The sequence below is a fragment of a genome, unplaced genomic scaffold (assembly GCF_019419815.1).
Source record: "Pyrus x bretschneideri cultivar Hongxiangsu unplaced genomic scaffold, Pyrus_bretschneideri_v1 Contig1, whole genome shotgun sequence".
Classification (NCBI taxonomy): Eukaryota; Viridiplantae; Streptophyta; class Magnoliopsida; order Rosales; family Rosaceae; genus Pyrus; species Pyrus x bretschneideri.
In genome coordinates, this window is record NW_025999390.1 from 14536856 (window position 1) to 14554975 (window position 18120).

General features: G+C 36.3%; 1 protein-coding gene and 1 pseudogene across 1 annotated transcript; both read right to left on the bottom strand.

Annotated features, from left to right (window-relative positions):
- Positions 1 to 3108: 3108 nt before the first annotated feature.
- LOC103950281 (glutamate receptor 3.6-like) lies at positions 3109 to 6930 on the bottom strand. Its single transcript, XM_009361474.3, has 6 exons — positions 6636 to 6930; positions 4821 to 6178; positions 4446 to 4723; positions 4329 to 4360; positions 3753 to 4159; positions 3109 to 3549 (listed from the first exon to the last, which is right to left on the bottom strand). The coding sequence occupies exons 1-6, from the start codon at positions 6928 to 6930 to the stop codon at positions 3118 to 3120; spliced, it is 2802 nt and encodes a 933-aa protein (XP_009359749.3). The 3' UTR covers positions 3109 to 3117.
- A 6090-nt stretch (positions 6931 to 13020) lies between these two features.
- LOC103950172 lies at positions 13021 to 16485 on the bottom strand (annotated as a pseudogene).
- Between the last annotated feature and the right edge of the window lie 1635 nt (positions 16486 to 18120).

Genomic DNA, 18120 nt, shown 5'->3' on the forward strand with positions numbered 1-18120 from the left:
CACTTTAAGGCGACATATACGTATATCTAGTGTATGTTTTATACGTGAAATCATACAAATGTCTGGTCTCGCACTCAAATGCGTTTCAAACATATATGTCTCATCCTGCTCGCTACCTCAGCGCCGGGGTGGATCGTTTTGTGTGAGTGAAATTGATTCTAGCTTGGTGACACTCGAAAAAAAAAAAATATGCATCATAACGTTTTCTGAAGAAGGAAAAAAAAACTTTAATTCTAATGAGTCTCTTGTAGCTCTTATACCTAGGAGTGTGACATATCACAACTATCGCTAGGGCTACATCTTTGAGATTCCTCATTTTGTGCAATTACAAGTAATCATGAACCAATTTGGGTTCCCTCCAACTTAAGGACTTCTTTTGCACATATCAGAGCAGACTCATATAAAATCTCTCTTGTTAATGCAAAACACCTTCAAAATAATTTCATAGGAAGCACTTATATTTTCTCAAGTTGGTGGGTTCTTTTATTCCATATAACAACAAGATGCATATTTTAGCAACATTCAATTCAACATCAAAAGGGAATTAAAAAGGTGACAAAACAGTGAAAGAAGGAAAAAAAAAAAAAAAACCTCAGAATGTTGATTCTATATGAAAAGACAATTAACCCAGCATCCATCGACTTAATCCAAAGAACCGGAGCAAAGAAAACTCATTTCCGTCACAACGAAATTCCGTTGAATCGAAGTTTTCTCTCCAAGAACAACTAGAATTGGCCAACTGGGTTTCTAACTTTCTATCTAAAGAACATGAAAGGCATACAAAATGCAAAAAGATTAATAAAGTTTGGAACTTTATGCACAAATTATCACACATAAGTAGAAAGTTCTGAAGATTCTCGTGTATTGTTAGGAGAATATAATGGAGTATGATTCTCTTCTCTCCTATTTCCATCTCGTTCATTTTCCTCTTCTCACACATTACTTTTCGTTTTATTGTTTCTATAAATAAAATTAATATAAAATGTTGACCTAACTTAATTGTAACCGTTCAAGTAAAAAAGAAAGAAAGATTAGAAGATAAGAGAATCCTCCTCCGAATATAATTCGCATGCTTCTAAATGTGGGTCGAAAATCATTACCAGGTAGAAAGCAAGAGACTTCGTTTTTTTTTTTATTATTATTATTATTTTTTTTTATGGTTAACAAGCAAGAGACTTTGTTGGACCTGATGCGATGTTGCTCCATGACATGAGGATGACGAACTCGGAATTCTCAGTGGCAAACAAAATAGTGTTCGCGGTGGATGTCCCTCTTTTTTTCACCCTGTAAACTGTAAAGCACCTTGATGGTTTGGTATGGCTGTATTTAAAAAAAAATAAAAATTACTTTTGTTTTGTTGTAAGAATAAGTAACTGTAAAATAAAACATTAAAATATTTAGTAATTATAATTGTAAAAATGCTTTTATTTTAAAAAAATAAATCACAAAACTTACGGGCTTTTCTTCCTTTCTTTTTCTTTATGCTAGAAATTTCTGATTGTTTCCTTTTTCCTTTCTTCTTTGTTTCTCTTTCTTTCTAGCTTTTTCATTGTTCTTTCCTTCTATTTCTTTCTGCCACAATGTTTCAGGCTTTTCTTCCATTTTTCATTAATGACCTCTCCTGAAATTTCAAAGTCCTCACCCATCTTTGTCCCCTTCCCATTTGATGGGGTGGTGAATCGGGGTAGTAGGAAGAGATGGAGGGGATGTGGTGGTGAATCTGGGTAATATTTTGCACCAAGTGATAACAATGGATACAAATGTATGTATGATGTAATTGATTTGTCTTACCTTTTGTCTATGTTTTTTTCTCAGCCAACTTGTTTGGGAATGTTTTCAGAATGACTTAAATCGCTTTCTGATAATTAGAAACGCTCTATTAAAAAAGTAATTATGCCACATGCTTATCCAACATAATTATTTATAAAATAAAAAATAAAAATAAAAATAAATAAAAACCCACTTTTAGCATAAACTCATATAAACACAAATGATTTTTTAAAAAGCAATTGCAAACAGGCAGTGAGGCATGCAACAAGATGAATATAAAAAATCAGCAGAAATACATGTACTACAACTGGTGACGTCCAGAACCATTTATGTGGACCGTGTGGTCCATGCTGGACACTGAGTTGAGTTGGTCTTTCACCAAAATGATTTAGGACACATGCTCAATATTCTTTTTTAAACAAGAGAACTTTGCACACCAATTTATCATTCATCAGACCAATGTGGACGTACCACTTCTAAATATCTTCGTCGGAATTTCCAAAACTCATCAAGTGTGCCACTCTAAAATCTCTTAGATGACTTGGGGTAAGAATTTTGTTGACTACAAGTTGTCTTTGAGAAACCAGAGTATGTATCTCGTGAGCTTAAGTTTTAGTCAACTGATTTCCTACTTAAGTCATTCGAAAATCTTTAAGTGGCAAAAATATCATTGAGAAACGGCTCACATTGCATCACAGATGATACGTTTGACTAAACTTTACTAAACATGAGTCGCGGGGGTTTGGAACGGTTTTCATCTTGGGTGGTACTTGCGTAATAGTCCAAATTTTGTGTCTACAATTTTCCCTTTTAGTAAAAATTTTGAATTCGTCACTTCATACTATGGTCTATTGATATTCCTCTTCATTTAAGTGAGAAATCTTAAGTACTAAATTTTAATAATGAATTGACGGACCACAATGCACACCAGGGTATAATTTAGAGACAAGCTATAATTATTCTAAAAGAAAAAAGTAAAGCTTTATAGCTCTTTTCAACAAAGAGTCGTCGTTTATGAGATTTGAACTCGTCACATCTTCCCACAAACACTTGTACAACAACTATCTGTCAATAACATAAGTGTTTGTCTGAGTTAAACTTACATCAAGTGATTTAATTTTATACTAATTATAGTACTAAATTAAATTCCTAATGCTTAGGCTTTTTGGTTTAGAAAAAAGGTAGTACTATCCACATACCTATTTTTACCTCTCACACACACTCTTAATTTGCGACCGTCAAATACATAAATTGAAGAAGATTAACTCCAAAAATTAACAAAAATATGTGGAAACTAAATATGAGTGTGAATAGCAATATCCTAGAAAAAAGGGATTCATCATTTGTTTAAACACATTCATCCAAACCATCAATGGGAATACTATTTTGATCATGCACTGCTTTATTTGAAGCCTTCTCAGTCCTCCTCCTCTTGGTTCTTCTTTTCACTTCCTCTTCCCTTTTATTTACAAACGAAACGAAGGATCGAAGGCGTCTTGCTTGTGAGCTGTCGCAGTCGGAATCATGAAACCTGTAGTACTGGCGCACCATGCGAAGAACATGAAGAACAAGAGCGAGAAAGCAAGCTATGCCGCTCAGCAGAAAGAGGCCCCAAAAGCTCCTCATTTGAAGGCGGTCTACGGCTTGCTTTGCTCCTTCTGCGCTGCAGGCACTCTTCATCAGCCATTTGTCATGAATCTTTTGAAGATCTCCCCTCTCCGATAGTTTCAACACCGCGGTTGACATGTCAATTGCAAGAGGGGAGTCCCTTGGAAAGGCCTAAAACGAAAGACTTTCTATTATTAGACGAGTGTTAGACAGTCTGCTATGTTATGTTGTCAAACTCTTGTTGACATAGTATTGAATTACGATTAATATATAACAACATAACATATCAAACTAGAGATATGCTACGAAAAGTTTCTATTAAAACAAATGTCTTGTTCTTTTGTGAATGATATGAAGGGATACGAGATACTTACAAAACCCCAGCCCATTTTGGTGAATTCTTGACCTACGATACTATATCCACATCGAACGGAGAGGAAGAGCTCCATGTATGCACGCTCATCAATCACTGCAACAACACCGCCTGCATTAGGACCATCTTTCAAGGCCTTCTCATATTCTTCTGGGGAGTTAAGAGGCACAAGTCTTGACTTGTGTATGTTTAGTTCATCAGTTAAGTAGTTTTCAGCGAATGAATTCTTTAGGAAACCAATGCGATCATTGCTGTTTGCCAGACTTTCAATCCCTTTGACAGGTGAAGAAAGCTGCTCGACAGTAAGGATTGATGTCAGGCTAGCAATGTAGCTTGAGTTGAGTATTAGAACCACAAATAGCCATATGATAAGCACAAATCGACCAAGCGTGCTGCCGGTTTTTTCTTCTGCATAATGTTACCGAGGAATAAGATCAGCCAGTTTATAAGTAACAATTCTTTTATTCAAACTTAGATGCAGAGCGGGGAGCACGTGGCTCTATCCACTTTGACTATGCCTATGTTGATATATAAGTAAATTTAACAAAACTTAACGTTCTTTTTGCTTTTCACTTACTTTGGGAGAAGAACAGAGTTGAAAAGCTAAACCTGCAAAGCCCGAAAAAACAGAATAGCAATTATTTTAGCACAGTTAACAGAGCTCAATTTTGCATTAGTGGATTAAAGAGCTTACCAAATAATTGTGACAAATTGTTTCCTCGGATGGCCTCGAAAATCCTCGTTAGTCCGACGCTCCAAAATCCAAACAACTGCTCCCACAACTAGGAAGAAAATGCCTGTGACACCCCACATCATTGGAGTAAAAGGCCTCAAAAATGCCCAAGCACTAGAGTTCGTCTTCCTAATTGGAGCAACCACAACTAGACCAGACTCAATGTACGGCTGTGTGAAATCCACCATCTTTGTTCTGCTAGTGGTGATTGTAATATCTCCCACTACACCATCAAACTCCTGCATAAAGATTGAAACCCAAAAAATTAATAACCATACTGATGTCAAGCAAATTAAGTCCAATAATTTTGTTTTGTGACATAAATTTTATACTTACACCAATTTGGATCCTATGCAGAAGTTCACTGTTTTCAGGATTTTTTTTACCATCCCCAAAAGGTACAAACTCGTACGGCACACCATATGGTAACTCGTTTAAGGCGGCTTGAAAGACCTCAATGCAATAGCCAGTGAACTCATCAGTGCCTTTTACGCCTACAAACTCATGGTAGCTTACTCGATTGGGGACTCCAATCCTGAGCTTTCTTCCGTTGTCAGGGAAAACCCACCCACGAGGCTTCTGAGTTGTTTGTCCGGGCCAGATAATGCTGTATAATCGTTGAGTGTCGGTGCTGGAACCCCTAGAGTGCAGCTTCCTTTGAGATTTATCTGGTGGATCAAGTGACAGGCCAGAAGAGTTGGACCAATAACCAATAGTCCTAGTCCCTGTGCCAATCACATTGATCACTTCAAATGCAGGATTAATCAAGTTTCCATCTGGATTAAACTTAACTTGCCCGGTTAATCCAGTTGTATTAACCTCTAAAATGCTTTGGAGCAGCTGGCTGCCACCATTAAACTTGTTTAAAGCATCAAGGTTCAACTTCCCTCCTCGTAATTCGTGCAAATTTGAGTCATTTGCAAAAGAAATATTCCCTCCACTAGCGAAAAATGAGTCAAGGGCATGAGCAAGAAGCCATACAGAATCATAGGCATATAGACCATACGTATTTAACCCAAAAGAAGAGCCATTCACTCTCCTTGCGCCAGTTAAGTTGCTCCACCGCGATTTAAACTTTTTTTTGAGTTCTGATTCTGGTGTGTACATCTTCAATGTGAGAACCCCTTGCATGTCATCTGTTGCTGAAAAAGGCAAGGAAGGATCTGAATCTATTATAGTTGAAAACCAATCAGTAGCAATCCACACGTATGGACTCGACATCATCATTTGGCTTTGCGCTTCGGTGAGCACTTGTAAACCCCAACTAGTATAAAGGTGCAGGATCACAATCCGAGACTCCATTAAAGACACACTAATCAGTGCCTTCCTGATTTCATCTTTGGTCGTCTTGGGGCTCAGAGGTACCTTGTACGAAATTTTACAGCGCTTTACGGATAGCTTGTCCCCCAAGGCAGCAATGGCATTCCGCCCGAAGTCATCATTTACATATATTGCTATCACATCTCTCCACTCATAGTAGCCAACAAGGTCTGCTACTGCGGCCATCTGAAAGAGGTCACTCCTCGTTGTTCGAACAAAGAACGGGAACTGATTTGGAGCCAGAGTGGGGTCTGTTGCTGCAAATGATAGTAAAGGGACTTTTAGCTCATCGGTGATGTGTGAGATTACGTGAGCTGTTGCTGAGTATTGGGGACCAATTATGGCCACCGTGTCGTTCTCCATGAACTGCAAAGCTGTGAAGGAGCACAAAAATTAATAAAATTTACGAGGCTGTTTGATAACCATTTCGTTTTCAGGTTTTAGTATTCATTTAAAAAAAAATAACTGAAAACTGAGCAATTCGATTCCATGACCTGCGCAAAAGGAAAAAACAAGGGAACTTTAAAAATAAAACTAATAAAAAGAGTTTCAAAACTTTGAATTTTAACAAAAAAAAACATCCAATAATTTTATTTCATGATAAGAAAAGCGCGTGTAAGAAAAGCGGGATAGTGTTGTTTGGATACAACATGTCGTCAAACCTAATCTCCTACTCGTTCTCAGCGTCAAACCTGATCTCCACTTCGTTTTCAGGTTTTAGTGCTCTTTTTTTTTTTCTTTTTTTTTTTTTTATTTTAACTGAAGTGAGCAGTTTGATTGCATGACTTGGGTAAAGGGATAAAAACATGGGAAAGTTAAAAAAGCATGTACCTTCAATGATGCCTAGAAAGTCACTGGATTTGGTGTTTTGCATTTTAAGTGTCAGCTTTGTTCCATTGAGAATTTCTGGATTGGAATTGACATCTTCAACTGCAAGGGTTATTGCGAGTTTTGCGATTTTTCCAATGACAGAATCGAAAGTGATAATCGCGCCAATGTTCACAACATCAGGTCTTGCAGTGACATTAGTAGTACTGAGTCCACTAGAAGAAGAGCCTTTGTAGAAAACCATAAATAACACAAGCAAGGCTAGATTCAAGTTGATATTCAAACTACGAAAGGACATGTTTAAGCTCCAAAAGAGGGAACAACGAGTTAGGCCAGTTGATTAGGGCAGTGTGCTCGCTCTCTTCTTTTACACAAGTTCAAATCCCCGTCTCTGCATATTAGAGTAGTTTATACGATCCATGTATAGAAAGCCAAATTACAGTAAATCAAACATGAATAAGATCAATCTGAAGGGCAACGAATGATGATTAAAGCTTACATTATTTATCGTCACTCAAGCCAAACGCGTACATACGAGCTCCACGAGAAGGACAATTATGAAATTAGCTTCGTATTTTTAAGTCCAGAAATGGCCTGTGTGTTGTGCAGATGACCAAGGGATTATATAAGCACTAAAACAGCAAGGGAAAACAAGAGCTACCCAATAAGCTTGAAGTCTGCGGGGACATAGCTGGTGTGAAAATTTGAGTGTAAACGGTACACGGTGTTGGAAGAAAAAGTATCAGAACCAAATAAACAAAATTATGACATGATCAAACAAAAAATTATCTTGTTTTGGAAATGTGTACTTTGCTATGTACGTAGCTGATACCGAACACGAATCTACAATATTGAAAAATTATAGCTTGAATTTGAGTATGAAATTGTAACGCTCAATCTACAATGCTTATTTCGATGACAACAATAAAAAATTATGATATGTACACCTTGACATTCTTAAACAACAAACAGCAACCTAACTCAAACAAATGGGTGCATTTTTCTGGAAATGGATCCTCTCCGGATCCTTATGTGGGGATCCTAGGGATTCTAGGGATTCCCACATCTCAGCTGCTCATCGTATATCGTGCGATCAGTTTTCGTTAGGTACTATTTGTGTTTAATTTTAAATAATAAAAGTCAAATGATTTGTGACCGCACGATACACAATGAACAGCTGAGATGTGAGGATCTCTAGGATCCTCACATAAAGGATCCGGAGATGATCCATTTCCCATTTTTCTCACCACCTTGAAGTGATGGTAATACTCACCACTGTAGTTATTATGATTGTATGAATTTAAATCTTGATATTTGTGTCTATCTATTATACAAATTTCAAAATTTAAACTCATTCGATGATAATAAATAGGGTGAGAAGAGTATCATCATCACTTGACGATGATGAGCAAAAATATAGCAAAAGACAAAAGTTTCTGAAAGTTTTTTTGCATAGATGCTAAAGAGACACTCAAAGTGGGACTCTCCATGAAATTTTTGTCACATCACAATTAAACGTTAATTCTTATATTAACTCTATAAAAAATTGTGCAAAAAAATGAGATGCCAAAAAGTCCATGAGAGTCTACTTGACATTTCTTTTCTTTTTTTAATCAAAAATTCCTGTCATCAATGATAATGCTAAGGAGAATGCGCAACTATGGGAATGGGCACCCATGGCAACTATGAGAGAGTCTCTTTAACATTATCCATATTAACAGCACCCATGGGAATGGGCAACTAGTATACCATTATCCAATTGACTTGACTTGATTAATGGCCCCTCTCACCACTATTTTAAGAAAGTCTGTTTTTTTTTTTTTTTGGGAAAATTTTAAGAAAGTGTGTTTTGTTTTTTATTCTCATAAATGATTTCGCTAATAAGTTAGATAGTTACATAATAAGGAGAAGAAAATTACTGGAGATCGAACTTGAAATAGGATATATACATATTATTACTTTTCGTTACTGCAGTAAAACGTCATATGTAAAAATGATGAGATAACTGTCTTGTGACATAATCATGACTCGTAATTGATACTCTTTTTTTTTCTTTTTTTTAAGAAAGGTAAAGTTATTATTACCAGCACGATATAAAAAAATAAAAAATAAAAATAAAAAATAAAAAGGGGTTATTATATTAGCACCCCACAAATTGTTGAATAAACCACACACACTTAATACACCCCACATTTACTTTTTCAATTAAAAATTATCTTAATACATCTCACTTCCTTCCCCATAATACTCCCACACCCCACATTCTTAATATACACCGTACATTTTCTACACACACCCCACATTTTTTTATACACCCCACATTTCTCAAATCTTATAACACTTATTTTTAATTTTGCCAAATGATTTCAAACCATCTGAACGTTAGTTTGCTGAATGATTTCAAATTGAATGATTTGAAAAAAAATTAGGTTCATTTGAACGTTTTTCAATAACAATAATAATAATTTCAAAGCTTTTGAAACACCGAGTCCGTGTTCCATTCATCAAAAATAATTCTTCTCAATTAACATGTTTGTAGTTTCATTGCTTAGGGTTTTATTCAACAATGGAGGGTGAGAGGGGTTTTGATAGCTGAAGTAGATAAATAATACGTTAAAAGTGATTTGGAGTGTATTTATAAATTTTTTATTATTTTTTAAACCTAATAAGGTCAAAATTGTCATTCTATAATAGAGTAAATAAGTCATTAATATTAAATTTTAATGTGAGATACATTCAACATTTTATATACATTTAACATTTTGTAAGATACTAATATAAAAAGGTAAAAAAGAGATTTAATTACAATAAAAGCACAAAATAAGATTGTCATTTTTTCTCCATAACAGTTCTCACTGACCACCGAAATTTTTTTTTGTCCTATATTCGAGAAAGTGGAGAAGGAGCTACTCGCCACTAAGCTAGGTCGGAGGATATGAGGAGACTTTGGAGGAGATGACATTGATTAATGATAATGGATTGCATAAAATAATCAGGCAAGGACAACCAAGCCATTGGGAGGAAAATGCAGAGTAACATTCATGACATAATGACATAAGTACTCAATTAATGTAACGTTTTGTCAATCATACAATAATATATGTAAATTCTTTTACTCTTACAATTACAAAATACTTGTCACATAAAAGTCAAGCTCAGTGAAAATGAGTTTCTATCTTTTCAATTACCCCACGCTTTTCTGCGCACACTTATTTCACAACATATCAGGCCTTTTATGCAAAGGAATCCTTATTTTTGTCAAAAAAATGAAGATTAGGTATAGAGCCCACTTCATTTCGAATTTCAACAATTCGAACCGTCTATTTTGTAAGTCCTGATTCATAAATCATCCTTGCAAAACTTCAATTCAATCCAAAATCATTTGCCTATTTAATTATCAAGATAAAATCTCATTGTTTCTTATATAACAAAGTATTCGTTAATTTTTTTTAACCTAATTAGATGTATTAAATATTTCCGATTTGGCTAATATTTTGTAAGAATGATCTATGAGATACAATTTGAAAATAGACGATTCAGATCGTTAAAGTTCGATATAGTGTAGACTCCATAACTAATCCCCCTTTTTATGAAATAAATAGAAATCTCTTCCAAGGATGACCAAGGTAAACTCCCAAGTCTGAGGTCTCAACTAATCATGAGTTCATAACTAACGCGTGGTGCTTTTGAACTTCTTGTTGTGTCACACGTCTAAACATTTGTACCGCGTTCAGCCTTTGAACTCTTCACGTGAGTTTCAAACTTACTGTAGAAAAAAAGTTACTTGCACTTAAAGATTTCATGAACGACCATATTACAATTATAAATTTGATAATTTTTATAAAGGATTAAGTACTAAAAATTTTACAAACTTTTAATGTCATTTCAAATTGATCTCAACTATTTTTAAACGTTCCAAATAAGTACATAACTTATTGAAAATGTCACTTATGTTAAATCCTAGTTAATTTTTTCATTAAACGGCAACAATGAGTCTCAGTTTTTAGCTTATTTGGTCACTAAAATAAGAATAAAAATAATTTAAAAAGAGACGTGAAGATGAAAAAATAACAAGTAAATTCACAAATAAAATAAAATGAAGATTGGGAAACATTAAGCCCCGCCACCTCCAAGCTTAACTTCGGCCATCGAACTTCCCTCCCAACCTTTATATTCAAAACCCACCAACTGGTTCAGCTTCTAGTTCTTCTTTGTGGCTGGTGAAGATGGTGGTGGCTGCATGACTTTCTTCTCGATGTTCTTAAGTTGTAGGGTGGAGTTGGTGATTAGACGTTGGGGTTGGAGGTGATGACCTGATGGGCATGGTGGTTACTTTTACTTAGTGGAGGTCATGCTTTCATGACTATCTATTGAATTTGGAGACAAGGAAAGCCTAGTTATATAACAAAAATTTAACTGGGGCTTAATCGATGTAACATTGGTAATAGGTTGGGTACTAGTTTGAAATGTTTAAAAAGGTTGAGATCAATTTGAAATAACACTAAAAAGTTGGAGAATTTTCGGTACTTAATACTTTTTTAGTTGTTTTTTTTTTTTTTTTTTTAGCAAACGATAGTATCTCCATTAAGAATGAAGGGGTTATGCTAAGCCTCACAATGAGCTAGCAACAATGTGGTTCAAATTCGTCTTTGGCGAGAATCGAACCTAAGACCTCTCACTTACAAGTGAAAATGAATATTACTAAACCGTAGTACTAAGTAACTACTTTTTTAGTTGTTATAATAAAGAGATAATCAGCAATGTAATTTAAGTTTTATTAATGTAGTAGTTGTGAAGGGTCGAGAGCGTGACATGTGAATAATGTGGGCTACGTAGTCAACCCATGCTCAGAACCAAAGGTCAATACTGACCGCCATGGCATGTGATGATAAGGGGCATAATGTATTTGTGACGTCAATACCTGGGGTGGATACTAAAATTCATTATCTTTATTTGGCTTGTGTGACGTCAATACCTGTAGTTGATACTAAAATCCATCATCTTTATTTGGCTTATGCTGTTTATTGATGTCACCTACCACAACACTAATCATCATGTGGTGTTAATAGTCTAAGTTTATATGAAGAATAAACGACGTTGTCGATATTTCATAAACATACTGTAGAATTCTTCATATAAATAAAATTAAGGGAACTTTAATGAAAAGTTCCCGGTACTGTTCATTTTAACGAAAAACCATATTTTTACACTAAAAAATCAATCCTGGTACTATTCACTTTACCCTTTATTTTGTCCTTATCGTTAAAAGTCAAAGTTTTCAAGCCATTTTCATTAGTTTTCCTTAAAATTAATTCTAATTCTATTGGAGAAGATGATGTTTTAAAAGATTTTGATGGTAAATAATTTCTAAAATTTTGCGCCAATTTAGGCATAGGTGTTCTCATGGTTTTCAATTTGGGTGGCACTTGCGTAATAGTCTCAAGTTTTGTTTCTACAATTTTCCCTTTTAATAAAAAATTGAAATTTGTCACTTAGTACTGATCTAGTATTATTTTCATTCACTTAAATAAAAAGTCTTAAGTATGAAATTTTAATAATGAATTGATGGACCAAAGTGCACATCAAGGTATAATTTAGAGACGAGCTATAAGAAAGGTAAATTTGTCATAGCTCTTTTCAATAAGTTGGCATCCTCCTCCTCAAGGCTATGTGAAGTTAAACTTCGATGGGTCGATTAGTTTGGAAAGTGCAGCAACTACTTTTGTTCTTAGACATGAGGAGGGGCAACCGGTTGGAGCTGGTGCGTTGAACCTCGATGGTGCCTCCATATCAGCTACGGAGGTAGTTGCTTTAAGGAAGGGTTTATTTTCGCCAGGCGCAAAGGTGTGAAGAAACTGTTGTGGAAGGGGATTCCAAGTTAGTCATCCAGGTGGTGCAAGGTGTTTGGATGCTCTCCTGGCATCTTAAACCTATTGTCGAGGATATCAAATGCCTAGTTTCTAAATCCACTATATTAGTTGGAAGCAATATCTTTAGGGAAGAAAATTTCATGGTAGAGGAGTTAGCTCATATGGGTCTCTATATTGCTAACCCACATTTCTAGGATTATTGTCTTCCCTTATTGGCCATGGAGGCCTTTAAATTTGGTTGTCTGAGAAGCTGTTGTATAAGAGATTTTTAAGTTTTAATAAATTTTTTCTTGATAAAAAAATAAATTTTTTAAATAAACAATCGTTGATTATGAGATTTGACCTCGTAACATCTTCCCACAAACACTTATATAATAACTATCTATTTGTCTATGACAAAAGTGCTTGTTTGAATTAAACTTACATCAAGTGATTTAATTTTATACTAATTACAGTACTAAATTAAGTTTCTAATGTTTAGGCTTTTTGGCTTAGCAAAAGAGGGACTCTTCATTTGTTTAAACACTTTGATCCAAACCATCAATGGAACTACTATCTTGATCATGCACTACTTTATTTGAAGCCTTCTCAGTCCTCCTCCTCTTGGTTCTGCTTTTCACTTCCTCTTCCTTTTTATTTACGAACGAGATGAAGGATCGAAAGCTTTTCGCTTGTGAGCTCTCGCAGTCGGAATCATAATACCTGTAGTACTGGTGCACCATGCGAAGAACATGAAGAACAAGAGCCAGAAAGCAAGCTATGCCGCTCAGTAGAAAGAGGCCCCAAAAGCTACTCATCGAAAGTCGGTCTACGGCTTGCTTCGCTCCTTCTGCACTGCAAGCACTTTTCTTCAGCCATTTGTCATGAATCTTTTGAAGATCTCCCTTCTCCGACAGTTTCAACACCGCAGTTGACATGTCAATTGCAAGAGGTGAGTCCCTTGGAAAGGCCTAAAACGAAAGACACACTATTATTATACGAATATACGAGTTTTAGCCAGTGTGATACGTTATGTTGTCATGCTATCGAATATTAATATATAGGACAACGTAACATATCAAACTAGAGATATGCTACGAAAACTTTATATTAAAATAAATGTCATGAACTTTTGTGAATGATATGAAGGGATATGATACTTACGAAACCCCATCCCATTTTGGTGAATTCTTGACCTACGATACTATATCCACATCGAATGGAGAGGAAGAGCTCCATGTATGCACGCTCATCAATCACAGCAGCAACACCGCCTTAACTAGGACCATCTTTCAAGGCCTTCTCAAAATCTTCTGGGGAGTTAAGAGGCACAAGTCTTGACTTGTGTATGTTTAGCTCATCAGTTAAGTAGTTTTCAGCAAACGAACCGCTTTGGAAAACAATGGGATCATTGCCGGTTACCAGACTTTCAATCCCTTTAACAGGTGAAGAAAGCTGCTCGACAGTGAGGATAGATGTCAGGCTAGCAATGTAGCTTGAGTTGACTATTAGAACCACAAATAGCCATATGATAAGCACAAATCGACCGAGCGTGCTGCCAGTTTTTTCTTCTGCATAATGTTACCAAGGAATAAGAACAGAAAGCGGGGAGAACGCGGCCCTATCCACCTTGACTGCGCCTATATTGATATATAAGTAAAATTAACAAAAGGTAATATTCTTTGTGCATTAGACTTACTCTGGGAGAAGAACAGAGTTGAAAAGTTAAACCTGCGAAGCACCAAATAAACATACAAGAATTATATTAGCACAGTTAACAGAGTTCAATTTTGCATTAGGAGATGTGGATAGAACTTACCAAAAAATTGTGACAAATTGTTTTCTCGGGCGGCCTTGAAAATCCTCGTTAGTCCAATGCTCCAAAATCCAAACAACTGCTCCCACAACTAGGAAGAAAATGCCTGTGACACCCCACATCATTGGAGTAAAAGGCCTCAAAAATGCCCAAGCACTAGAGCTCGTCTTCTTAATTGGAGGCTACCACAACTAGACCAGACTCAATGTATGGCTGTGTGAAATCCACCATCTTTGTTCTGCTAGTGGTGATTGTAATATCTCCCACCACACCATCAAACTCCTGGGTAAAGATTGAAACCGAAAAATTAATAATCAAACTGATGTCAGGTAAATTAAGTCAAATAATTTTGATTTGTGACATGAATTTTGTACTTACACCAATTTGGACCCTGTGCAGAAGTTCCTTAGTTTCAGGGTTTTTTTTACCATCCCCGAAAGCTACAAAATGGTATGGGACACCATATGGTAACTCATTTAAGGCGGCTTGAAAAACCTCAATGCAATAGCCAGTGAACTCAGTGCCTTTTACGCCTACAAACTCGTTGTAGCTAATTCGATTTGGGACTCCAATCCTGAGCTTTCTTCCGTTGTCAGGGAAAACCCACCCGCGAGGCTTCTGAGTTGTTTGTCCGGGCCAGATGATGCTGTATAATCGTTGAGTATCGGTTCTGGAACCATTAAACTGCAGCTCCCTTTCAGACTTATCTGGTGGATCAAGTGGCAGGCCAGAAGAATTGGACCAATAACCAATAGTCCTAGTCCCTGTGCCGATCACATTGATCACTTCAAATGCAGGATTAATCAAATTTCCATCTGGATTAAACTTAATTTGCCCGATTAATCCAGTTGTATTAACCTCTAAAATGCTTTGGAGCAGCTGGCTGCCACCATTAAACATGTTCAAAGCATCAAGGTTCAACTTCCCTCCTCCTAATTTGCGCAAATTTGAGTCATTTGCAAAAGAAATATTACCTCCATGAGAGAAAAATGAGTCAAGGGCATGCGCAAGAAGCCATACAGAATCATAGGCATATAGACCATAGGTATTTAACCCGAAAGAAGAGCCATTCACCCTCCTTGCGCTAGTCAAGTTGCTCCACCGCGATTTAAACTTTTTTTTGAGTTCTGATTCTGGTGTGTACATCTTCAATGTGAGAACCCCTTGAATGTCATTTGTTGCTGCAAAAGGCAAGGAAGGATCTGAATCTATTATAGTGGAAAACCAATCAGTAGCAATCCACACGTATGGACTCGACATCATCATTTGGCTTTGCGCTTCGGTGAGCACTTGTAAACCCCAACTAGTATAAATGTGCAAGATCACAATCCTAGACTCCATTAAAGACACACTAATCAGAGCCTTTCTAATTTCATCTTTAGTTGCCTTGGGGCTCAGAGGTACCTTGTACGAAATTTTACAGCGCTTTTCGGATAGCTTGTCCCCCAAGGCAGCAATGGCATTCCGCCCGAAATCATCATTTACATATGTTGCTATGACATTTCTCCACTCATAGTAGCCAACAAGGTCTGCTACTGCAGCCATCTGAAAGAGGTCACTCCTCGTTGTTCGAACAAAGAACGGGACCTGAATTGGAGACAGAGTGGGGTCTGTTGCTGCAAATGATAGTAAGGGGACTTTTAGCTCATCTGCTATGTGTGAGATTACGTGAGCTGTTGCCGAGTATTGAGGACCAATTATGGCTACCGTGTCATTCTCCATGAACTGCAAAGCTGTGAAGGAACACGACAAATTAATAAAATCTTCGGGGTTGTTGATAACCATTTTGTTTACAGGTTTTAGTGTTCATTTTTTTTGAAAACTGAACTGAGGAATTTGATTACATGACTTGCGCAAAGGGGAAAAAACATAGGAAAGTTACAAAAGCTTATACCTTCAATGATGCCTAGAAAGTCACTGGATTTGGTGTTTTCATTTTAAGCGTCAGCTTTGTTCCTTTGAGAACTTCTGGATTGGAATTGACATCTTCAACTGCGAGGTTTATAGCGAGTTTTGCGATTTTTCCATTGACAGAATCAAAAGTGAACATCGCGCCGATGTTCACAACATCAGGTCTTGCAGTGACATTAGTAGGGCTAAGTCCACTAGAAGAAGAGCCTCTGTAGAAAACTATAAAAAACAGAAGCAAGGCTGGATTCATGTTGATATTCAAACTATAAAAGGACATGTTTGAGCTCCGAAATAGGGAACAATGAGTGAGACCAGTTGGCTAGGTTGGCTAGAGTAGTTTGCTCACCCCTTCCTTGCACACAAGTTTGAACCCCTCTCTGCATATTAGAATAGTTTAGACGATCGGTTGTATAGAAAGCCAAATTACAGCAAGAACAACGGAACATGAATAAGATCAATCTGAAGGGTATAACGAATAATGATTAAAGCTTACATTATTTATCGTCACTCAAGCCAAACACGTACGTATGAGCTGCACGAGAAGGACAAGTATGAAGATTTCGTACTTTTAAGTCCAGAAATGGCCAGTGTGTTGTGCAGAATGACCAAAGGGTTATATAAGCACCAAAACAGCACTGGAAAACAAGAGCTACCCAATAAGCTTGAAGTCTGCGGGGACATCAGCTGGTATGAAAATTTGAAAGTGTTCACGGTGTTGAAGATAAATATCTTGTTTTGGGAAAAGTAGCTAATACCGAACACGAATCTACAATATGAAAAACTATAGCTCGAATCTTCGTATGAAAATTGTAACTCTCAATCTGCAATGGTATTTCGACGACAACCAAAAGACAGTAGGATACGTATACCTTGGAATTCTTAAACCATGAAAACTAAGAAAGCAACCTAACTCAACAAATAACAAAAGGCAAAGGTTTTTTGAATGGTTTACAAATGCTAATATCTTTTTCATAAAAAAATTTTGTCACCAATATTAGACAGCACCCATGGGAATGGGAATTATGGGATGGGCAACTAATATATTATTATCCAATGGAATGGACTTGATTAATTCCCACTCTCCGGGCAGTGTTGTTTACCACTGTTTTAAGGAAAGTAAGTTTTTTTTTTTGTGTACAAACCATAGTATTACTGGATGAGATAGTAAAATTTTAGAGGAAAAGGGAATAAGTGGAGATCAAATTCTCACCAGAGTCCATAACCATTATTGCTTTTCATTATCGCGGTAAAGCACCATCTGCAAAAAGGATTGTGATATTATCAGAAATTGTTATTAATACTCTAAAATGTTCAATTTTTTTTTCATAACAATACTCAATGATGAACAAATATTTTATTGTCCTATCATTGATGGTATCAACTGGCTCAGCTTGGGTTCTTTCTTCCATGATTCCTACCAAGCAGGGTCGACTTTGATTTTTTAGTCGGGTAAGGCGATCGCCTAGGACCCCGACTTCTGGGGCCCCTAATATATATTAGCATATTTTAAAAGTAAGAAGAATAACACAAACAACTTGGTGACATAGTGAAAAAGAAGGCATTTATTTGATTACTATCTCCTGTTCGAAACATGATGGAGGCTTTTTTTTTTTTCTTTCTAATTAGAAGGCAACGCTAGTAAAGACTTCCCAGACAAGCGTATTCAAATAGCCCCGCTAGAGACTCCCCAGACAATTATTGTTTTTCCAAATATAGTTAGATGTAAACTTAATTAGTACATTTGCATTTAAAAATGTAAGACGTGTATTATGTAATGTTTATATATCTTTCTTCTTTTGATATAAATTTTTAATCGTATTTGATGTAGAAATACATTTTTTTCATGTGTGCGAATTCTTTTTTCTACATATCAATGTACAAAGAGTCGGGAATCCGAGAATTCTAGAGCCCC